General features: G+C 46.2%; 1 protein-coding gene across 1 annotated transcript in view; it reads right to left on the reverse strand.

The window, feature by feature from the left end:
- Positions 1-1,617: 1,617 nt before the first annotated feature.
- The window catches only part of LOC119396372 (leucine-rich repeats and immunoglobulin-like domains protein 3), a 109,411-nt gene continuing 86,376 nt past the window's right edge, over positions 1,618-24,652 (reverse strand). Inside the window, exons 2-19 of the mRNA XM_037663570.2 lie at positions 20,732-20,803; positions 19,810-19,881; positions 19,593-19,727; positions 19,010-19,153; positions 17,593-17,736; positions 16,721-16,792; positions 16,545-16,616; positions 16,269-16,412; positions 15,075-15,302; positions 14,223-14,386; positions 13,088-13,227; positions 12,304-12,481; positions 11,268-11,549; positions 10,391-10,666; positions 9,495-9,776; positions 8,729-8,842; positions 7,192-7,662; positions 1,618-5,966 (exon numbers count right to left, since the gene is read on the reverse strand). Coding sequence (XP_037519498.1) covers positions 5,704-5,966; positions 7,192-7,662; positions 8,729-8,842; positions 9,495-9,776; positions 10,391-10,666; positions 11,268-11,549; positions 12,304-12,481; positions 13,088-13,227; positions 14,223-14,386; positions 15,075-15,302; positions 16,269-16,412; positions 16,545-16,616; positions 16,721-16,792; positions 17,593-17,736; positions 19,010-19,153; positions 19,593-19,727; positions 19,810-19,881; positions 20,732-20,803 — 3,253 coding nt within the window. The 3' untranslated portion in view covers positions 1,618-5,703. The remainder of the gene's footprint in view (positions 5,967-7,191; positions 7,663-8,728; positions 8,843-9,494; positions 9,777-10,390; positions 10,667-11,267; positions 11,550-12,303; positions 12,482-13,087; positions 13,228-14,222; positions 14,387-15,074; positions 15,303-16,268; positions 16,413-16,544; positions 16,617-16,720; positions 16,793-17,592; positions 17,737-19,009; positions 19,154-19,592; positions 19,728-19,809; positions 19,882-20,731; positions 20,804-24,652) is intronic.

Consider the following 24,652-nt stretch of genomic DNA (forward strand, 5'->3'; position numbering starts at 1 on the left):
GACTAGAGTAGCACGGTGAACCAGCCCAGTGTTTTGGCTTTGATATAGATGAAGCATTGTTTGAGACATGGCCAAATGTGATTTGACATAAGCATTACATCGTCCTCATTTTCCAGACTACAATGTTATCTATATAAATGATGTTTTAAAGAAGCACCGATAGATCTTTGCAGTTTTAGTCGAGAAACAGTTTTTCACCCTTTGGCCTCTTCTATCTGCCACGCAAAAATAGAAGTCAAGTGGCTTGCTCACGTTCCCTTCTTGAACGCTCTGGGCTTGCTACTTTGTATTGAGAATGCTACGTCACGCTGATTGCGTACATGTCGTTTGTGACGCAAAAGTATATGAGGAGCACAGCATTAAAGCAGAACCATGCATGATTGATGACTACTGTCATGTGACAAAAGTACTATGCCCTAAAGGGCGCACCTAGGGCATAATCTTGTATACATTCCATAGTAGACTGTTCGTCCTCGCTATGCACAATTAGTCAGGCTTACATAAACATTACAAATGGGGGTATGCAAAAGCGTCAACCAATCTCATGCATCGAGGACGAACATGCTGTCATAGAATACGTGCAAGAATGCACCAGTTTTCAGAGTGTAGGAACGCTTCTCGTGTAATAAGAATGACATGTATCAAGCTTGAAAGCTACAAGATGCTATGCAGGTACTAACGTTGATTTCAGTAGACCCACATTTCATCTGCCTCATCAGTACCGAAACTTGTTAGTTGAAACAGGTTAAGCAGGGTACTCCTATGCTCTAGGTTGCTTATACTTTCTTAGGGTTAAAGAGTTCAGTTATCGGATGTAAAAAAAAGAAAAAAAAATCAGTAAAACATCTAATGTCAGGGCTCCTTAAAATATTCAGACACTGCAGTTGCTATGCAGTGTTTGCTGTTGCATAATCATTGAGCAGAACAGAAGACAAGCAACCAAGAACGGTGTCAAGCTAGGCTGGTCAGTATAGCTATGAAACTCAAAGTGCCTCAAAGTACTTCTCACCATAAAATGTAACATCAGCGTAGATATTGCGGGTTTTTGCGCGTTACTGTTTGTTGCTGCTAAGCGTACAGCAATCTATGGGCTAGATTAACAAAATTTTTCCACGTGTGAACATGCCTCTTAACACCTCACAAGTGTTGCTCTTTAAAAGTCGTTAAAACTGTCTGCGAGACGACGTCGTTGACGGAGACAGCAAAGTGACTGCACGCACACACATATAAAAAATTAGTCCCTACAGCAATGAGTAAAGTCGTGAGGAAGCGTCATACGCTGATGTGATTCCAGTTTATGGAACCCAGAACAATGCGCTGCAACAGATGATCCCAGAAGTATGGCGGTCACTGAGGTGCCTGTAAAAGCTGTCACTGTTACTTGGGAGCAACACCTAATAGCAAGCTTTAGTATTGCTTACGTAGCGTTCGTAACGGCGTTGCACACATGAGAATGCCACGTTTCGCGTACTGCGCATGAGCAGAACTAATGTGCGTGTGGTATATCGAAACGTAACATTCATGCAGGTGCAACACCATTACGGATGCTTTATACGTAAGTACTAAAACTCATTACTGACTGCTCCACTAGTTCATTCAAAAAATAGGACAAAAACATACTGTGCATACTGAGTTTTATTACAACTCTTTATATTGCCACTGCATATTGCAACAAACAAACAATACTAGACATATCTTTGAGTCTTTAAAAATGTGTCACCATCGTTTATGGCAAAAGAAAGCGTGTGAAACAGGAAAAAAAAAAAAAAAGCTAACATCAACAAGGCTGATAAATTTGGCAAAATGGTGAATTCAGGAAATAACAAATGCAATGCGTCCACAGCACAAGTAAACACAAGAAGACGTTGCAGATTCTCTCTGACCTAACAGAGGCCGGCTGTAAAAACAGTCGCTGGCATTAATTTGCAATCTACAGAACAACGTAGATGAGCTCAGACGTACTGAGAACATATATGGCACAACTGAGAATCAAAAAAAAAAAAAAAAGAAAAGGGACTGGTTTAGACCGTTGACATATTGCAGTGGCACTATATCCATCACTCTTTTTTCTCGTCGAAGAAAAAAAATAATAAAAACCTACATGTAGTCTTAAATACACTTAATTACAATTTGCTATCTACAATACCAATAATGTATATTATATATCAACACCAAAGAAACAATTGCCCCTTTGGAAACTTCGGGGAAAAAGTAGGTGGCGGACCCTGACACACGGTGATTGGCACTGGGGCACTGAAGCTTGCAAAAAAGAAAACTAATTTAAATAATAAAATCATAGAAAGTATAAACCATGCGGATGGGGAATGTTTTCCTCAGTCTTCATTTATGTATTCTTTTTTCTTCCGGGCAATACAAACGATGTCAATGCCTTCCTGAGTGAAACTGTACAAAGAAAAAAAATGCTTGCACGCAGCCTCGTATTAACGCAACTGACCCTTGCCATGTTTTCAGAGGAAACTAATTCAATTCCAGAGGAGCGGGAAGCAATGGTACAACCTCGAAATTCAAAATTTGCACAGGCCGAACCAAAAAAATCTTAAAACTTAAAGAAAGCTCTTTGCAGGAAAAGCGCAGCCGAGCGAATTCACTGGGAAGTGGACTTTACCGGCAATGTCCTTTAACAGCTGCAAAAGAACTGGTGCAAAAGATCAATCCAGCAGCTTTTCTTTTCGTTTTCTTTAATGTACTAGCGCGACATCGTCTTTTTCCGCAGACGAAACAAACGTTCGTGCATTCCCCCGCTGCCTGTACGAAAACGTTCTCCCTGCGAGTGTGGGCCGACGATTTTTTTAAATAAAACTATATTCTCTGGACATTGACTAAGGCTACAATGAAATCTCACCGTTGTCGCGAGGGCTATACAGCTATGTACAGTGACATATTTACACCTGACTGCGATGATTATGAAACACTGACAACGACACTTGAGCTAACGCACTTCCAAAGGCTAGTAGTACTCTCCACCCATTTCCGAATGCACACGGGGATTTTTCAAGAGTCCGGTGTTACTTGCGCACGGCTCAAAGTAAGTGTAGCACCGGCGAGATTTGTACACTCACGCTATCGTCGAGCGAGACGTGCGTCGCGAGAAATTCGAAACCGGGAATTCGGCCCACGCGAGAATTCGGTTAATGCCCAGACGTGCAATGCAAGCTGCTGAACAAATTGACAGCGAACGACATTCAGAAGAAGAAGAACAAAAAGGAACAACGGAAAGTCGAGCGGGACCACGATGAGACTGCGACGCTTTTCCTTTTAAAATATACAGGTACTTCGTGTTGTATGTAGTGGTATTTTGTCGATAACTATTCACAACCCACCGAGAATGCTTTCTTTTGCACCGGAAGAAAGAAAAAGCCGAAAATTGTCTCTCTCTTGTGGCCGCGCGCACACATTCCGTGATGATGGCAAGCTCGAACAATTGCTACAGCTTTTTCCAGACAGTAAGTAATCACTATAATTCAGCTACAATTTCTGCGTTCCTTTCCCTCTTTAACTTTTTTCATGCAGTAGTTTGTAAGAAATAACATTTTTGTAGCTGCAGGTAAGTTTTGTTTATTGGGAAACGCTGGAGGTTAAAATCTAGGCGCATAAGCTAATGCCTTCACCAGGAATACAGCCAACTGGGCAAAATAACGGTCAGTCGCGCGCCATTACGTTTCTCTCGCAGCGAACGATTACTGTGCTCCTCCATTTCTTTTGGCACCTTCCTTTTCCGAAACAGCTTCGAAACGAGATGCCCCACTTACGCTATATACACAAGACTTGCGAAAAGAAGCCGGACTCTTTTTGTTTCCCCGCATGGGTCACGACGACACTTCCGGATTCCCGTAGACGCTGCGCGAAGAGGCCTGCGCATGCCAACCTTGCAGACCTTTTTGTTTTTTCCAGCAGCCATTGACGAGACAGAGCCATAGGTGGCTAACTAACGCGAGGCACGAAACGTTAAAAAAAAACACACTCGACACCAGCGATGTGACTATGTTACACAGCACTTGTAACCCCCTAGGAACAGTTGGGTCTACGAGCAAATTCCACAGATATGTAATACAACCACAGAGACAACCATTTATACACGATGACTTGATTCTTACTTCTTTAAATTAAGAGAGGTGGTGGTGGTGGTGTTTTCGGTGCTCTGCTATGTACATTATGTAGCTAAAAATCTCTCCCCAAACGTCATCCCCCCACCCACTTCGACGATCACATCTGGCACACTACGCTATGTACAGGGACATGGAGAAAATATACACGTGCACGCATGAGAACACGACGACAGGTAACAGTTTTCTTGTCTTCTAAAACATGGCACAGAATAGCACATCTCCCACAGCGTGGAAATGGCAGGCGCAAGCGCCGCATTTGTAACGCCCTCCCCCCCTCCCCACTTTTTCCGTCACTCGGGATTTCTCCGTAATATTACATCTTTGGCTGCTCCGCAACGAGCGAAGCGCCGCCACCGCAGCCTTGCATCAATGGGGGAAGTGCCGCCACCACAGTCTAAAAACGACGTGGCTCGTATGGAGCAACCATACCGAAAATGCAGCTCTTAGGGAGCAACCGCAATTCGACAAAATTATGCTATTCCCGAAGTAGGCTCGCCTTTATTTACAGCCCCACCCCTTCGAACTGTATGTACATTTTGCAACAAAAAGAAATTCCATGAAACAACATAGCGCAAAAAAAAAAGAAAGACTGCCTGAGTGCAAGGAAAAGTGATACAAGTTCGAGCACATCTGCACGAAACTTAACCACATGGGTAAAAACAAAGCGCAATGCAACACACTCTTCCGCTGCAGGCAAACGGTGCCCAATGGTTGATCGAAAAACAGCCTGCGTTAACGCAATTGACAGGTTTCTCCATACATTATCCCCCGTGTGATGCAAGACTAGTATCCAGCACGTTTTAAGAAAACTTATGGGTGTTTCTACAGTTTTGTGTTCACGTTTGTGAGCAATGAGTGAACACATTGGGCGAATGGTGGCCAGCCAAACCCTGCTTTAGGAAAGACCTAGCCACCGGGCTAAGCCGATTGTGTACGGCTCTCGGCACGTGTACGAATTGGTATTCAAACCTGAAGTGCCTCTCTGTGAGCCATTCTGTTGAAGAGAATTCATCACCTGTAGGTGATAATCACTGTAGCCGATAGACTTCTCTACTGAGAACCAATGCAACCAACAAAATGGTCGGTTGCTTCTCCATTGGCACGACCTGCCACAGGGGGGCCATGCTACTTCATTACTTATAGCGAGTGCCGATGCAGTAGATCGACTGCCTACTACGGTCTCAGGGTTGGCGCTAAAGTGACGAATAACGAAAGAAAGACACAAAACGATGGGCGAAGCACTCAGTTTCAACTGAAGGTCATTCAAAGGCTGGCAATTTCATCAGTCATTTTGAGTCATTCTTTCATGCCGTGTCACTTTAGCACTACCCCTAAGATCACGATCGGCTACCAACTCGCGCAATTTGCTACTCTTTTTAACGCCTATCATGCCATTCGTTTTCTGGAAAGCGAGTGACATCGCAAATGGCACCGGCTGTGCAAGCCAAATGCGCTCGCGAAATGGGCCGGCCACCAAATGCTCAAGTGTTCACTTTCGCCCCACGCACTACAACAACACATTGCTCTGTTTATGCTGGATACGTTGAGGTGGCGGCCATCGCTGCTGCTGCTGCTGCTACACCACCGAAGCCATTGTGGCCGGTGCGTGACGAGCGGGGGACGACGGTTGTGGCGGCCTCTTGCTGCCAACAACGGCGAGGGTCGCTCGGCTGCGCCGCCTACCCGGTGAGAGGTGGACGTCTGTCACGGCAGGCTGCTGTGTGGCAGCTGCGGCAGACGACACGTCCTGTTGACTGACAGAGGCTGGCGTGAGGCAGCACGACTGCTGGGAACCCGCCCCGCTGACTGTTGCTATGCTGCCTCCGTTGGGGACAACCTCTGTGCAAAGGAACGAATGAAATGATCTTATTAATTGATAGGACATTAAGAGCAAAACACTGTATTAGTATATATTTATGCACATTAATCTTTGAGGACTGTCGAAAATAGTTACAGTGCAGAAAAAACGCAGACAGAAGAGAGGACATGACAGATGAAGTGCTGTCTCTGTCCATGTTTTTTCTGCACTCTTTTCGACATGAACCACCCACTTGCCCAAAGCATTACACTCCTATTTTAGTTTATTTCGCAATCGTAGCGCCATGATTGGAAGAGCACATCAAGACACACATTTCACTCCAGAATTTCGTGCCAAAACCATAGCACACAAATGGTGGTGTAACGTTCTGTCTTTTCTAATGCTTTAGTCATGTCGGCTCAATGAAATTGCCTGAATCTTGCTACATTGATTCTCTGGCTCCCCCAAAACGTAATGTAATTCATTTTCAGTGATAACATATTAAATGCGAATGCATTTCTTAGTCGGGCTATATCGGGCATCCGGCGTTGTCCGCGCGCCGGCAGGTGTTATCTCTCCGCTCTCACTCCCTCTCCCATAGCAACAGCTGCGGGCACGCGCGCTTATCTTCGCCCCTAGCAACCGGAGCATGTGGTGCGAGAGAGGGTAGGTGCAGTGCTTCGCCGCTCCTTCTCTCGCCGTTCGCTCTCTCTCCTCCCTGCGCCCCACTGTCCCGTCCGCTCGCGCCTCACTCTCGACCGTTCGCTGGCTGGGCGCCTCTCAAGAACATCCAGAAATGTGTGCTCGAGACGCCGCTGTGAAACGCCAACGGCGACCACAAGGCTGAGATTATGGCCGTCAGGTACAATGACAACACAAACAGGTGCTGATGAATGTGTAAATAAATGGTTACGGTACAAATCCTCGTCTCGTCATTAATTTACGCCAATAAAGTTACTACGTCGTGTACTCTCGGCGCAAGAAATGCATTCGCATTTCCTCACGATTCCCTTCGGGGAGGTGGGGGCATTTTTTTATGTAAGTCATAACACAAGCCACCAAAACTTTGGTGTTGGAATACCAACACTGAATGACGCTGGAGAGTTGTTTGAAGTGAAAAGGATGAACAAAGCTTAGGCAAAATTTCCGTCCTTGCTACAATCCTTATGCTGGCTTAATTGCCATACTTTCGGCTACTCCGATTCGTGTAACTTGCAATTTCTATGGGAAAACTTTACGACCCGGCCTATAGTTCCAAGCACGCACCTCTGGGCTGTAGCCGACAGTGCAGAGATGCTGAACTCCAGCTCCGCACGCTTCGAGGAAACGTGGAGAAGCCCGAGTCCCGCTCATCGCTGCTGCCACCGCGGACGCCACTGGCGCCGCTGCTTTCGCTGCTCGCGCTGGAACCGCGGCGGACGCGGACGTGCCGGCGTGCGAGTGGCACGGTGGCCGCCCGGGATGGCACCAGGTGGCCCTCCGAGAGGGACCGGGCCTGTCCAGTCGCTGACGCCGTTCGCGAGTGGACGGGGGAGGGAGAGCTGCAGGGAAGGCCGGGCCGCCCGTGGGCAATGGGATGCCTCGTCAAATGCCGTAACGTCGTCTGTTCCGACAGGGTGCCGGTCGCCACCGCTGCCGACCTGGGCTGGAAACTCGTCAGCGTTGCCCGCACGTGGGGAGGGCTCGGCTGACTGCTGCTGCTGCCGCTCGCGGAGCTCAGGCTGCCTTCTCGCCGACCTGTCGAGGAGAAAACCGGCCACGGATGAGGAATTTGGTCAGGTTCCAGAACTTTTTTTTAACCAGAACTATGGCCAGACTACAAGGCTCGCCTTACTGGTGCACTGCATACATTTTGACGAGCCGGACTTTCTTAGTAATTACTTAAACTTAACCACTTAATATCTTAAACGGAATTGCTAGTTATATGGAACAACTGCCTCTACTATGATTGGCTTCGTACTTGAATTCTGCACTCCTGTTCATCTTTCAGTAAATGGAACTCCTGTTAAATGGAACATATTTAGCTGGTCCATTCAGGTTCTGTTTAACGAGGGTCTACTGTATATTCGAATTACACAAGCATTTATACCTTTCAACCCTCATCAAAACGTGGCTGCTACAGTCTTGATCAAACCTTGGATCCACAGTACGGCGACATGACAGGACAGAAACCATGCTACTGCACCGGGCCAACAACGATAGAGCCTTTCACAGCACGACAGCCAGCTGGAGAACAAATTCTGGCCTTCAGAAAAGTCTTGAGAAGGCCCATTCGCAAGGGGCCGCGACTGCTTCAGGTTGCATAACGGGCGTCAATTCGAATAGCACCAGGCTTTAGCTCTCGACTAATCTTACAGGGAATATCAAGTAAGAGAACTAGCATATTTATGGAAGACGAGAGATCTACAGGTATTATACGGCACAATGGACCATTTTTTTAACGAGCGCAGCCCTAAACCATAACACTTACAAATCACAGTCAATGAAATGCCGAAAACCTCCTCGACATGGTATGGTCAGGTGCCATAGCGTAAGATAAAGGGTGTTGGAAGAAAGAGCAAGAAAGCTATTGTAACTGTTGTTCTTCTGTCAATTCATTCCATGCCTGTTAAATGATTTTATTATTGTTAAATTTACATGTTGCCGTTACTGTATGATATAATAAATTAATTCTTGTCATCACGCACAGGAGGTCCAATTTCAGTTTCAAACTACGGAGCCACCTTCTGTATAGTATAAATATCATGTATTTACCACCATTTATCAACATGAATGTTCTGATTCTGATTCCGAAAGCACTGACCTCGTGCGAAGAAAGGCATCCTGCTTGCCCCCAGAATGAACGTCTGACTACTCGTGTCCACCTGGGAGCCCAAGTCATCACAACTTTGGTGCCCACTCTCCTTGCTTGAATGGTCTGCAGAGACAAAAACAGGGAAAGGACTGTAAAGGCATGCCTCACTTTATGCGCCTTTGGCATCACCACAGGCAAGCTCTACGGGCTCACAGTCATGTCTGGCACAAACGCATACAGTGTCCAAAGTCCATTCTTCCACAAAGGTGATTTTCTCGATAAAAGGAAAAGAGAAATTGTCCAGTTATCCATAACAGTGCAACCCCTAACTGCTTGGCAATGGTGATCAATGAAGTGGGTATAATCCCGAAAACTTCTGTGCTGGACGAGAATTGAGCACAGTGGAAAGTGACACTCCCGACGCATCTTTTTTTCCATGAGATTGTTAGATATATTTGCGGGAAGATTTTACTAGCCAATGTGTATTCATATAGACTTGCTTTGGTGTTCCCAAATAAAGTTGGAAGTTTGCACCCATCCTGTTTACCACTTCTTTTTCCTTGCCTTTTGGTGATGGCCTGCTAAATGTTATACAGAATGCACCAACTGGCTCAAACTAAAGCTTTACTACAGCGTAGATAGTACTGTATCCCAATGGAGATTTCAAGAGAGATTTCAATTACTTCAACACGTGCATTACTCCTGTCACATACCGTTCCCTCATAACGAGGTTTAGCCTAAACCAGCACTTGTTGTGAAAGAGTCAAGCACTCACCGGAACCTGAGTCGGCACACATGTTCCGCGTCACGTGGATGTCACCGGCATCGGCCTCGGCCGTGAGGAAGGGCTCCTGCTCGGGAGGCCTTCGCGGGGGCGCCATTGGAGGTGGGGCCTCGGGGAGTGCACTGCACATCGAGCGCTGCCTCTTGCGCGTCTTGTAGATGATAAACACCCAGACCAGGGAAGTCCCCACGATGCAGACGACGACCACAATCACCACAATGCCCGTGGTCATGCCTTCCGCGTCGGGACCCAGGGGACCCAGGGAGGACTTGGCTGCACGTTGCAAAGAACCAGGTCGTATCAGCTGAGGCAACACAGAGGAGTGGGTGCGGACACACTTCACCAGTTATCGGCACTTATCGCTTCGCCGCAGAAAAGCATCACCAAGCTTATGTTGCAGGGTTTACGCGCGGCACATTGCTTCATATAGCGCTAACAGCAGTGCACTAACAGTATCTGTTGTGAGCTATCACTAACGTGACTAAGCTATCACTAGCATCTATGGTATACTGAACTGTTTTACACTAATGATAGTTTGACAGCGACGTATACTAACAGTATCAATGGTATTACTGCTCATATAGCACTATCAATATTTATTGTACCACCGAGAGTTTGATAATGACTAAGCTGTTGATATGAACGAAAGAAGGAGAATAGATCAAGGAACCTGTTTTTCATTAGACACGGCTATATGACACTATCAGAAACTAATACCACCCCCTATGCTGTCCTTGGCTTCGCTAATGATTTGCGTCAAACTGTTTATAGTATCCATAGCACTATCAATATTTTTTTTACTACCAATAGCCTGACAATGGCTAAACAATCAGTACTGCACGATCTATGATACCGTCGATCGTCTTGCACCGCCACAAGATACCCACCTGGCACCACTTTGAGGAGCGAGAGCCCCCTCTCATTGCCCAGGGTGTTGGTCATCTCGCACGCATACTGGCCCGAATCCGACGTTCTGCTGTCGGTAATGACCAGAAGTTGCGCCTCGGCCACCAGAAAGTGCCGCTCGGTGGCCACCAAGGGCACTCCGTCCTTGAGCCACGTGAGCCGGGGCTTGGGGCTGCCGGATGACAGGCACTCCAGCACTGCCGTGTCACCGACCGCCACCTCCTTGCTTCGCATGGGACGTACAAATGCTGGGGGCTCTGTGGACGGGTGGAAGGAAACATGTCACACAGGATGCACGTGTACAGGGGCAAAAATTGGTACAGGAGAACGCCTGCGCGCCCCAGGCCCAAGTTAGCCAGTTCTTCCCAGCATTCCTGACAAAATGGTTGCCTCATGAAGTAGGGCTGCTGCGTGCTTACCTTATATATAATGTGCATGACGCTATTTCTAAATGTAAATGAGTAAAAAACAGAGATATAAAGGATAGAGATATTTCAGTTGGAGACAACATAAGATTCGAAGCGTTCATAAATTCTGTAGAAAACACCTCTTTACTAGGACCGATATCGATGAAGTTGCAGTCAGTGACCAAATCGAGGTGGAAAGAACGCGCAGAAGCATTTTGGAACCCGTACAGGTTCATCGACAACTGAGAGTGATCTTCCAAGGACCCCGACGGGTCCTGTTGTGTCGCTACATGTCTTCTCCAACCCGTAGTCCTTGGGTTCAAGTGACAGTGACATCTTTGTCCTGTAATCGAACCAGACAAACTTTCCTTAAGCTCGTCACCGCAATAGTTCCCTGTAGCAGTCACCCAAGGAGCCCACAAAAAGAGAGAAGAGAGTGCATGGCGCTCACCGAGCACAGTGAGCGTGGCGTTGGCACGGACAACGCCGGCTCGGCTGCGGGCGGTGCAGGTGTAGACGCCCGAGTCGGCCGCCTTGAGGCCCACCACGAAGAAGACGACGTCGGTGGGCATGACGTGCATCCGGCGTTCCCTGGCGGCCGGGAAGTCGTCTCCTCCGTCCTTCTGCCATGACACCGTGGGCTTCGGCTGGCCCGTGGCACCGCACTCCAACCGCGCCGTGCCTCCGGCACGTACTGTCAGGTTCGAAGGAGTCTTCACAAACGAGGGCAGCACTGCGGTTTGGAAGAGTAAAGAAAAAAATAAGCGTAAGGTAGATGCGCAAGCAAAAGCACAGATATGAAACATCGGCGCTTGCTTCTTCTTACGAAACAAACGTCACCCTTCTTTTGAGCATGTGCTGACACCCCAAAAGGCTTGCAACACTGATCTGACCAGAAATGACACTTTAAGTTACACTCCATTCTTGAGTCACCCCCTAAAACTCTCGTTGCCTACTAATTTCAAGATCCTCATGACGTTAGGAGGCATCGCATTTGCACATTCCTAGCCATGTGCTACATAGTGCAAAGCTCGGCATTGAGCGATTTGGTAAAATATCTTGCTATAAAACGGTGCCGCACCGCAGGGACTCCTTCATTCCTGACAATCACACCCATTTCTTTTTCCTTACTTTCCTTGTTTCTTTATTTTTCCTTGTCTCTCTGTGTCCAACGTTTACACACCTACTGTCTGTAAGTGCTTTCAGCAAATATTTCGCACAGTACACTCCATTTTGTTCACTGTGCAACCTGTATACAATATTATGCGACATAATTTCTTGACGATGTACACAGTCCAGAGTACAGTAAACTGTCACTACAGTCAAGGCAATGTCATGCTTAGTGGTGCTAATCATCTTAGGTTGAACCCCCATTAGGTTTAAACATTAACCGCATTTACAACTGCAGACAGTGCACGCGAGTAATGAACTCCGTGCAAGTAGTGAAGCTATTAAAAAAAAAAGAAAGAGAAGAAAGAAGCACTCACCGTAGACGCTGATGTTGGACTGATTGGAGTAGACAGACCCAAACTGGTTTCGGATCACACACTGGTAACGGCCCTCGTCCTTATTCTGAATGTTCCTCAGGTGGAGGTAACTCGTGAATACCACCACGTCGTTGGCCTCCACTTGCTCAGAGACCTCGGTCTCAACGTCAGACAGGAACTGTTCAGAACAAATGACGAGAAATTGTATTGTCAAACAAACACTACCTCTGGAATGTTCTGATGGGAATCTCAAACTTTCCTAGCATGAGCAAAGGCAGACCCATCTGTATTAATTTGTGGAACCTTCTATAATAATAATAAAAAAACAAAACAAACAATGATAATTTGATACCAGCAAATATCTGAGATCACGATGTATTATGCATTCACATATGCCCGTAGAGTGATCTTGTAAATAAGAGTTACAAAGCACTTCCCTTTTGACACGAGTACATGTCGTTCAAGTTCTCTTTCATTCCACTGACATTTTGCGGGGTACCGAAAAGGGTGCAAAATATGTTTCGTTGTTCAAAAACAGCCTATAATAAATTTAAAACAAATGTTTGTTTTCTTTCTGATGTCTAAACTGTTTGATGTACTATTACAGTGTCACTTTCTATAGTCCCAAGTCAACTTGAATGGAACTATGAATGAAGCACAGATGAAAACACTTATCAACAGATGAGGTCATCTAAACGGTAATTCTACACAAGTCGGCGATGAGTCGGCCACAATTTATAAGTGCTGAACGGATGTAAGAGATGTAACGATCTGTTCCAATTACCTTCTGTTCTTTCCTCCATTGGAACTCGAGCCTGGAAGAGCTCGCAGTAGCTGCCTTGCAGACGAGCGTGATGTTTTGACCCTTGAGAGCAACCTGGTTCTCGGGACTCTGCAGCAATATCTGGGGCTTGGGAAAGTCATCTATTTCCAGAGCAAGAGAAAAAGGAAAAAGCGGAGCAAGAAGAAGCATTATAATTACTCCCACAAGCAACAGTGGAAGTTATCGAAAATCGACAAATGTTAAACCAGAAATCCTTACTTAAAAGCATCGTCAGTTTAACTTTCAGGACGTTATGGTTATAGCATACACTCACTACCACAGAACATATATTGTGCCAATACTATGTTAATAGGCTGCTGGTACGTACATGTTATTTGTTTGGTCATGTTTTTACTAGCATCTACCATTAATATGTTTGTTCACATCTGTGTTTCACATTTGATTTTTCGACTGCTTAGTGATATTAACATTACTGTATGTACCTAGTTCCTTTTGTTAGAGAGGTATCATTAACATGTTTATGATGATTCATAATTAGTTCACATCTAAACATTTATTACTGGTCGCTCTCTTTTTTTTATAACAGGGGGGTCCTTCTGTAAGTTTTCTCAAAGCTCTGGAAACTGCTGCTGTAATTTGTTTTTACTATGCGATGATAACTACACCATGCCTTTCTAACCAAACTCTTTTACAACTTGAAATAGCGTGAACAATGGCAGGTATCAGTAGTATAATTAGGTGCGTACTCCTGTGCTGCCATACAACTTTACAAACTCTATTGTGGCTTACAAAATTTTGCTTTCTACACAACCAAACACATCTAAGTAGCAAACAGTGCCAGAGAACATGAAGGACAAGAAAAAGAAAGAGAGAGAGACAGAAGATCACGAGGCGCAGTGTCTGTCTCTCTTGCACATGTTCTCTGGCACAGTTTGCTACTACGTATAATGAACCAACAATTCCAACAATGTGTTCTTGACATATAAGCACTTCTAGTTCTCGACAAAAGAAAAAGAAATTAAAACATATTCTCAAAGTGCCATCCACTAGTCTATTTGAGTCCGCACGTCCTGACAAACAAAGCTTTTCAGAATCGGCGTTTACGGCATGCGAGTAGGTCAGGTATGATACGCACTGCACGTGAAGTTGTCAGCCGCGATGTCGAGCACCCGCTGACCCTCCAGCGCTGGCGGGTGGCCGCACCGCACGTTGACGGTCTTCTGGAAACCCTTGCGCATGATCCATGCGGGCAGCCACAGCAGATTGCAGTCGCACAGAAGACTGCTGCTGTCCAGCAGGCTGGAAAGAAGAAAAAAGGATACGGTTAAGAGGTAGTCAGAAAATACTGTTCGTGGCAAGAAATAATCGCTCCTTAAATTGTCTCGTCACCTCCAATGTTCAACGTGATATTGAGCAAACGATAATACCTCATTTTGTACGTAGCAACCAATACTACAAGTGTTAGAGAGCATAATCGTGTGCACGGAGGTGGGGGGGGGGAGGGTCCACGTGTGTCCCATACTTTTACTCTGTCGGACCTGTCCCATCACTGTTGAAAGAACAGGGTTATGGCCACTCAGATTTTTGATGACAATGGCGTACAAAGGCCCCTGGTGTTGCATTCCAAGAACCATTTACTTCCAGTATTTACTCCTGGAAAGCCAGGAACCAAAGGCAGGCCATTGCGAGAAGCACGTAATCTCTGCATTTTCATTTTTCCATCCATTGTGAAGCGTGTTGTCTTTTGAACTCGACCAACAAGGGGATTAGGGGGGGCTGTGATAAAACTTTGCGCCCCCCCCCCCCGGCCAATGGGGAAACCTGCACAGTCACTGCGTGCATTAGCAACCATGAATTGAGTGTCAGCCAAACTCAGTGTTCACCTAAGTGAGTGCCAATCGAGAAATATGCATTAACACCGCCAGTCCTTTGAACAGACTTGAACAGTGTCAGCAACGCCAAACAAGTGATGTGCTGGAAGACTCACAGCGTGGTCAGCCTTCTGCGCAGCGGTGCAAAAGTGCCCTTGCTGATGGTGGTGATCGGGTTCCTCGAAAGGTCCAGAGATTGCAGGCGGCCCAGGCCGGCAAACGCCCTTGACGTCAGCGACTTGATGAAGTTGTCGGAAAGGGTGAGGTGGACCAGGCTGCTTAGGCCAAAGAAGGGCCCGTTCGTGTCTTCCATTGTCCACGAGAGGGCGTTGTGGTCCAGGTACCTGAAACGCGTTTGCACATGAGATGAGGATGCAACAAGTGGGCGTCGAGACCTTAAGTGTTTGGAAGACTAGCGGTCAAAAGACTGAAATTACCAGTATATGCATCCGAACACAACAATAAGAAATAACAACACATCGTAACGTATTGCCGTGAGCCCTCATTTCTTGATTTCGATGTATTCAGGTTTTACCCACAAAAAAAAACTGTTAGCAGTCATCAGCGCAGGCCGCGCTGCGATGCTTGGGAAGCTTCGTGGTTGCTTGAGATGTTTCTGTTAAGATTACGCACAGGACGCGAATTGTCAAGTTTATTCGGGAGCTTACGCAAGCACCAGCGATAACACTGGAAGATTCGGTCACTAGTGTACAAAAGACGATGCGTTTCGCCAATGATCAGATTAACGACCGCCGACGACTGTGACCACTGACTGCTATCAGTGTACAGCTCGTACTGCTTGTGCTTTGACCCTTCATTTTCCGGGCACAAGTTCGCCCAATAACGAGTTTTCATCTGTACCAGCTTGTGTTCTGTGTACTTGACCGTCACAACCATGTGACAGTATAATGGTTTGCAATCCCACACCACGGAATACAAAGCCGACAAATTCTTCAACATAAGCTTATCAGGCCTGTTGCAGATGAGGCCTTTCCAGTTTACTCCCTGTCCCACGTCGACCATCACAACTGCAAATTTCGTAATCCCAGAATTCTGTCTCAACCACTGCCACAACCAACTGCATTCAACTTTTTGGCATGGCCCTTCATTACTCTAACAAACCATCATTATCCGTCCTCTGCATTACACGAGCTAACTACGCTTCGTGTTAATCTCAACCAGAATATCAGCCTACCTCTCTAACCACACCGTCATCTTCAAGACTTATGATTACGCTTATCAATGTGTTCAAGTGCCATAACACGGCTGGCAAACAACGCCACACTGAACTTAACTGTCCAAACACTTACAGTTCTTTCAGTTGGTTGAGCTGCTTGAAGGCCTCTTCTTCGATGTGCGAGACCAAGTTGTGTCCGAGGTAGAGAAAACGCAGAGACTCCGCCTTAGCAAAGGTGCTCTTGGTGATGGCCTGAAGATTGTTGAACGTCAACTCTCTGAAATGCACGCAAAAATGCACCACAGTTACCAACAGATTGACACGCCAGAGTTGAAGCACGCAGCAGCATTAGTAAACCAACACGATCAAAACTTTGACATGCTGATTGATTAATTGATTGAGTGCTTACAAGTGGGTCAGCTTCTTGCAGTACTCCCAGCCGCCCATATCCACTTCAGTGATGGCATTGTGGGTCAGATTTCTGCAGAGACAGACAAAAAAAACTAGACAGTGAGGCACACGAACGGCACCGTGGAAGATTCTACAAGAAAAAACATATTTCAGCTGCAATGGCTATACACTTACAGTAATCTTAAAGATGACATCCCGTACAACCACCCGTTGGTCACAGCAGTGATGTTGTTGTAATCCAGGTTGCTGCAAGGAGCCACAAATCGAGAGAAGTCAGGATTGATGTTGCTCATAAAACGAGGCACACAAAAATCAGAAGGTTCATTTTACACTGAAAGATACTTCAAGTGGTCATTCAGTCATCGCAATACTAAAACAATTAAGTATGTGAGACTACGTTGTGGATAGTAAACCTAGTTACAGAAAAAAGCAGACGTTAAAGAATGACGTGAGCTCAAGTCTGACAAGGTAAGCTTTGCTAAGCAGTACTTAAACAAGATATGTAAGAGCAAAACAATGATTAAACGATTAACCAGCATAAATTGAGAGCAGTTAACAGTCAGAAAGCCCCAGATGATAAATCATACCAATTACAATAGAACCCAGCAGCATTCTTTGTTCATCATGCCTAGGAAGCACTTTAACATGACAATGTAGCATCAGGTTCATTGCTGTTTATCATCATTAAGCAACTTAATTACCTTGGCATTATCACATTATAGCTCACGGTACAAGTGACAAACAGGGGCTTATTATTGCTTGCTCACTTATGGATGCTATTGCTTCTAGGTTTCGCGTGCGTTCAAGGTATGAGTCAGTAAACAGCAAGGCTGGCTGGTGAAATGGGACGTCAAGTTGGACATCAATCGCATGTTGCAATAATTGAAGGTTTCCCCAAAAGGATACAACTTCCCCACAAGGATACAACCACAGAATGTGCGCTTGTAAATGACCTATTGGGACTTTTTAATTAGATTGCAGACACAATCGATCTACACTGTCATGTCCTTGAATCACCAAAATAACATAAAGAAGAAGCCACTCACAGAGTCTGGATCTTGCTGAGGTAGTAGAAAGCCCCGTCGGAGAGGTGGCTAATGAGGTTCTTGCGTAGGCTCAGAGATTCCAATGCCTCGAGGCCCTTGAAGCTGAGGCCCTCGATTGAACGGATCCGGTTCTTTTCCAGCTCCCTGGAAAACGGCGACGTCAAACGTAAGATGGACGCCCCTGAACACTTCCACGGGTCCAGTCCAAATGAACGGTAAAAGAACTTGTTGTTGGGCTAGTCGATAGCTATATTGGTATAAAGTTAATCGAGTGCAAAAGCAGCACATTCACACATGCACGTACCCACACATTCACGCAACCAAAACATGTACAGTGCTCACTTCCAACTGTTTGTCCATCGCACAAGGCTTTTTTTCGTAGCAGAGAGTGAGCTCTGCTGTGTGAATGCACCATTGCTATCATTGTTTCCCGGCGAAATACAGTTTATCGGGATAAACTGTATCAAATACAGTTTATCCCGGCAAATACAGTCTAGGCTGTGAAAAAATACTTATGTCCTTGATAGTGTGTGGAGATGGCTTCATTGGTGTCAATGTGCGCACCATGTGATTATGGTGTATAAATTCCAGTGTTCATGCAATAAATACACTTTTGGAAGTGAGCACTGTACGTTTTGGTTGCGTGTATGTGTGGGTGCATGTGCGAACGAGCCATTTTTGTGCTCAATTAATTTTATAAACAGATGAACACGCTCTTTCAAATGTGTAAAAATGTTACGCCCTGCAGCATAGCAAGTGAAACAGAACCTGATTGTAGTTTACAATTAACACAGGGCAGGTATGCAGTTTCAGTAAAGCGGGCAAGCATTATTTCGCTTATTCGTGAAATGTTACCTACACTTCATGGGGACTCGTGAAATGTACAGAAGAACACTGCACGAACTCCCAACTAAACACGAACGGTAAAAAAAACAAGGCTTGCAACTACCTAGTTCTGCGACCAACCTAGGTAGCTTCACTGAGGATCACGACTGATAGAAATAACTTACGAATTAATTTGTCTAACTATTGAACAGCTAGCACGGGTTGGTCATTTCTAGATTGCTGCCATCTCAACTCAGCTGTAGTTGTTTGGCAAATAAAAAGGCAGCATCTTTGCCTGAGGTCTTCAATAGTGCTTTCAACAAGAACCAACTACGTTACTGACACATCCGCTCGACTTAGCCTACAACATTTACCTGCTCTGCTTTTTTTCTTCTTTCAGTGCACAGTAGCATGTAAGCAAACTTACTCTAGCTGGAATGCCGCAACGCTTTCTTTCACAAAATAGCCTGAGACCAACTAACTGTGATGCAACAAATGCTTTAAATAATCAACAAAGCAGCACTAAATGTAACCTTTTATAGTGAAATAAGGAACATGGGAAGCTGTAAACAAACCCAAGTGTGAAACTTACAATTGCTTGAGGCTTTTAAGATTCAGGAACAGGTTCTTGGGAATGGTGGAGAGACGATTCCTGTTGAGCTGAAGTGTCTGCAAGCTCGTGAGGTTTTCCAGAGAACCATTCTTGATGCTCGAAATTTTGTTTGAACTTAGGAATCTGCGCAAAAAGAAACAAGAGGAGGAGGAGGAGGAGGAATAAACTTTATTATCAACCAGCAATTTAAGTGCCTTGGCCTAGGCCTCCCACAAGAGCAACCATTTTTTTCTTTTTACACACAGGAGTACTGCAATATTCCCTATTTTTAAGAAGTGACACCTTGGCAACACATTTATTGGAATTTGATAACCGTGAAGATGTAGAAATGACAATTCATGGTTGGCACGACATTATGCAGGGTGACCTTCCCGCTGAGGTGCAAACGATGCATAACACAATACATCTACAGGGAAGGCAGCGGTTGTTGCAGATCTAGTAGTCTATGTTGCAAATAAAGCCGCAAAGTTATCATAACAGATGCCACCAAAAGACAGACAGTTCAAACCACACACTTTCTGACGAGCCTCGCAAATACAGGAGGGTATGACCATCTACTTACAGGCGCTGAAGGTTGGAACTGTTGGTGAAGACACCAGCAGGAATAGACGTGATCTTGTTGAAACTCAAGTCCAAATTTCTCAGTTGAGGAAGCTTCTTCAGGTCACTGGTAAGTTGTGGTATGGCGTTGTGAGCTCTGAAATAGTTAAATAAATGCCTCATTAGAGTTGGTTATGCTTTTGGCATTACCGTATGTATTCGGCAGGACATCGACTTACAGGTTAAGGTCGGTTAGATGGGGATGAAAGCCAAGATCTGGAACTGCAGAGAGCTTGTTGTGCGCGGCTTTTCTGAAATAAGATTGACAACGCTGCCGTTAGCGATGCTTTTGTAGATCTCGGTGCAAGTCAGGGGCGAACATATCAATCATCTTGATGACGTGGCAGAGCTCGTGATACTTAATATTAGGCCGCAGTGGACACAAGATATCTTATTTTATCGAAACGAGTCACCCAATCCAAGTAAACGCAAGCAGAAAATTAACGACTTTCAAGCACAGATTGCACTCCGGATAGCCACAACCTGCTAGTAAGGCATTTCATGTTTGCCAGGTGGCAATTTTTTTTTTTTACTCCGCTCTCAGAGTAAACAATAATTGATTTCTGCTGGCTACTAACGAATTGCATTATATTGCAATGACTTACGTTCTTAAAGTGCCTTTCCTTAACCCTCGACATATTTAATCATTCATGACATCCATATTCATTACAAACAGGTTAAACTCAGAAACATGCAGTAACGAACACTGTTTTATGATAACCATTGGACCCTTAAATGCCTCTGGAAGGCACAAGCAGAACCTCTTTCAGTTTCACACTCGATAAGTCGAAAAAACATCGAGATGGCTTTTGTAGCTGTGAAGTCAAATTATGATACAACGGGTTCAAACAAATTTTTTTTCTAATGATCAAAGTAACGTGTTTCTGATCATCATGCAAAGAACACGCGTATGAAAAATTTAATCTATTTAAAGCAGTTTTAATTATGTCAGATGCGTCTGCATTAGAATTAGATCCGGCTATACGACTGGTGAACGTGTTGAACAGTTTGGCTTTTGCAGGGCCCTGCGTTCCATTCACACAACGTTCAAAAAGTACGTCCATAAGGTAAGGGTCACGAAAGTGCTGCAATAATACTCACAGGCGCTTTAATTGAGAGAGGTGCTGAAGGCTCCTTGCGTCCAACACGGTCAACTCATTATGACTGATGTCCCTGCACAGACAAACAAGAAAGAAAAACTCATGAGCGATTGAGATGTCACTTGTGCGATTTCCGGCCAAACTTAATAACATCACACAAATGTTGTAGCCTAGTCAACTTAAGACTAGCGCTGTTCAGGTGAACTGCCTGACTAAATGAGTAGTCCTGGTGGACGGGGACACTTAATTCCCATGGATTGACAATGCAGTTCAAGTCGTGTAATAAATAATACTGTTAAGATTATACATTTTCCATGCTCCCTCATATTAGTCTTAAAACAAGAACTCAAAAAGCCAAATCTTCAATAAGCGTAGAATAAGACTCCATATATGATTTTCCGATGTTGACAACACAAGCACCGTTCAAGAAATCTTTTTGTAAACTTGGGCTCATTAAACTTAAATAATGACAAGCTGAGTGCGAGCATTTGATCAAACGACGCTCTGCTTGTACAGATTCTCGCACAGCATCAGACTTGCACAATGGTACTTGTTGACACTCCATCAACCTTTAAGCTCGAGATTGACCTTGGCACTTCCCGAAGAACAATCCACCCAATATGCAGCGAACTTAGAGCCGAGTCGCGACAGAGTTCGAATAAAGCGATTTCGTTGTAACGAGAGTTCGTTAAATCTGTCTCTATACAACCTTCCCGTCATTCCAATCGGCACGCGGTCGCGACAAAAACGAGCACCCTCCGTCAAACATAAGCGGCAGCAGCTTGGCAGAGGCATCTAGAGGTGAGGAATGCGATAACGCTGGCACGCTTTCAGAAGCTCACGCGCGCGCGGAGGGGGTTGGGGGGTGGGGGGCCGTGAGATCTCGAAATAACCGCAACCGATAAGTTTAATACCATGCAGCACTCACGAACCACAGCGGCGTCGTCTGCCGCTGCGCGATAGCTCGAAACCAACCACCTCCGACCGCGCAGTCAACACAAGCTCGGAAATTCACGGTCCCTACTTGTTATTGACAAAATACAAATTCAGACCCTGCGAAGTGACAGTGTTGTGCCGCAAGATCCACGTATCACGTTTCTAAGGAAAAGAGGTCATAGGCGGCGCTGCAATGGTTGCCGCTGACGCGCAGCAAGGCGTTTAAAAGTGAGCGAGTGAATAAACTTTATTACAAGATCCGGATGGTTTGCGGTCCGGGCTAGACCGCACAGAAGCCGGGAGACCTTGTCAAAAAGAAAACAGTTCAAAGACTTCCTTGGCGCGGGAATGGTACTGCTCACGCCCAAGCGCACACGTGTGTAATGTTCGGCACATCGTCATTCACCAGAACGAGCCGCGAACGTGTGTACGAGATAAAAACACAGGCACGGACCGCAACGGCAGCTGCGTGAACATCTCGCAGTGGGAAATCCGTGCAGCACATACAGTGGACCAACAATGAATGCCTCATGCTGTTCGCATATATCAATGGAAAGGAAGCGTCTCGTTAATCTGCTGTGCGCGACACCATGTTGGATTGAAGAATCGCAAATGGATTGGTGATGCGCAAGTAGACACAAGTGCTCTAACACCCCCCCCCCCTTTTTTTTTTGTTCGAATAACATTACGCACTGGCTGATATATGCTACCCGTAGGAAACCTTTGACTGCGCTGCACGGATTTCGTACGCTCCAGAGACCATTCTGAACAACGTTTCCCGCGAGGCTGCGTGAGGTGGGGTCTGGCATCACTGTATCCGCGTGAGGATCGTGAATCATGACCTGGACGGTGCATGTACACAGATATACGTATGTATACCTGGATCCGCGCACCGCCATCATTATACACGCCATTTTAGAAGGTGGTGCGGGGTTGGTGGGAGGATGAACGTCTGCCAACTGCCATGCGCCAGGTACGCTGCTCTGAAGGATCTGTTCAAATTCACACGCGCGTTGCGAGCTTGCGTAGGTATAAAGCGGGGCAGCCTCTTTAGCCTGCACTGGACGAGTGGGGCACGTATATGGAAGGGTGCTCGAGAAGAAAATAAAAATAAACGTAAAGCTACCGAAGTGGCAGCGTGAATATCTCGAGCGTGGATGGGGGTCGGCAGCCTTTCTCATTTTCCTGTGCTGCCGTCACGTCTGTTATTTTGACAGGGGGGCCGAGCTTCGCGTGGTGATCCGGGGCAACCGCGCTCGCCGGAACAAAACCCTCCGAGTTCGGAGACCCTACCACAGCGTCTCGCGACTTTCCCGCCAGGGGAAGGGCGCATGCGCCGTGAGAAAGGAATGGGTCTGTAAGTTGCGCGAGTCCAGCGTCAACCGCGTGCGTCACTTCGCACGCAGCTCACTGCATAGGCGAATTCTGAGGTTCAAACTGTAGTTCAAACTCCACCGTAGCGTCACAGTCGCCACCTTGTCAGCTTTGATTTTGCTCATGGATTGTCAAACAAAGCAAAAAAAGAACAAAGAATGGTGACAATATGGCCGATTTTGACAGTATCCAGACAGTTAAACGAAATAACGCTTCCAGGGGCGTAGCCAGAAATTTTTTTCGGGGGGGGGGGGGGGGGGTTCAACCATACTTTATGTATGTTCGTGCGTACGTTTGTATGTGTGCGTGTATATATACGCAAGCAAAACTGAAAAATTTCGGGGGGGGGGGGGGGTTGAACCCCCCCCCCCCCCCTTGGCTACGCCCCTGAACGCTTCCCAAGTCGCAGAATTAAAGCGTCTAATTGAGCTTGAGACCGGTACACAAGAAGAACAGCGCAGCGCAACCTGTGCCGTGTACGAGAAAAAAAAAAAGTAAGTAAGTGACGTATTGAAATAAATCAAACGGTTCCTAAATGGACGCTTCGTGAGCACCCCATCGTGCAGCTGTGTCCTTTCTCTCGGGTACGCATCAGCAGCGGCTGAAACGCGTGTCCGTAATATACGTTCGCACTGGGGCAGCACACGCACGCGCTGACGCACGGCCCACCGGACAGGTCACGTGATCCCCCGAAGCGCCCTCTTACAACACGTACAACCGCGGGCGCGTGATCTGTCAAATTGCGCCGTGCGCGCGCGCACGCACATATGCGCAGCCGGTCGGAACCGATTCAATCACACACGCTCGCCCGCGCAACCATCGACGAAGAAGAAGAGGCTCACTGACTCGTTTTATGTCTTCCTATTCTTTTTTTCATACATAGCGCCAATCAGCGGGCGCCCCGTTGTAGCTAACAAGGCGGTTGTCCCCCTCTCGTCCAATGCGCGAACGAACTAAAACAATTTGTGGAGTTTTTTTTTTTTTTTTCCCCGATGTGGAAGCGCGATCGAACTGCTATCTCTGCAGCCCCGTTATTATTGGCGAGAGGGCAATTTTGTATCGCGCGCGTGGTGGACGATCTAAAATAAGGCTTAGCTCGATCGTTGCCAGACGGGCCGAGATCGTGAGGGAATTTCTGGTTCCCGGTCGAAAGGGGTACGAGGACTGTAAATTGGGGATCTAACTCAATGGACAGCGCGGTTAAATGCCGCGTGTGGGAGCCTGCGAATGGGTATAGAATGATTGAACAGCCACGCAACTTTCCTAATAAAACGTAAGTAAGAATTAGCACACATGGACGGCGGCACAGCCGATGTCCTACATACAGCACAACTGGTAGAGCACCACGCGCGTGTAGTGCGGATGTTGTGGGTTCGGTTCCCAGCGGCGGCAAGCTTTTTTTCGTTACACTTTCATTTTCCCTTTCACCTCGTAAATACTATGCGCTTCAATTAAACACTGCAAACGCCTTCCTTCAACGTTTCGCGCGCCTAATCTGCTTGCTTCGTACGGTCGTGTCTAACAAAAAAAAAGAAGGAGGGGGGGGGGGAGAGGGTTGAACCCTTCGATCAAATTACCCTCAAAAGTGCACGAATGCACAAATAACGAAATG

This window comes from Rhipicephalus sanguineus, chromosome 6 (assembly GCF_013339695.2).
Source record: "Rhipicephalus sanguineus isolate Rsan-2018 chromosome 6, BIME_Rsan_1.4, whole genome shotgun sequence".
In the NCBI taxonomy this organism is placed as follows: Eukaryota; Metazoa; Arthropoda; class Arachnida; order Ixodida; family Ixodidae; genus Rhipicephalus; species Rhipicephalus sanguineus.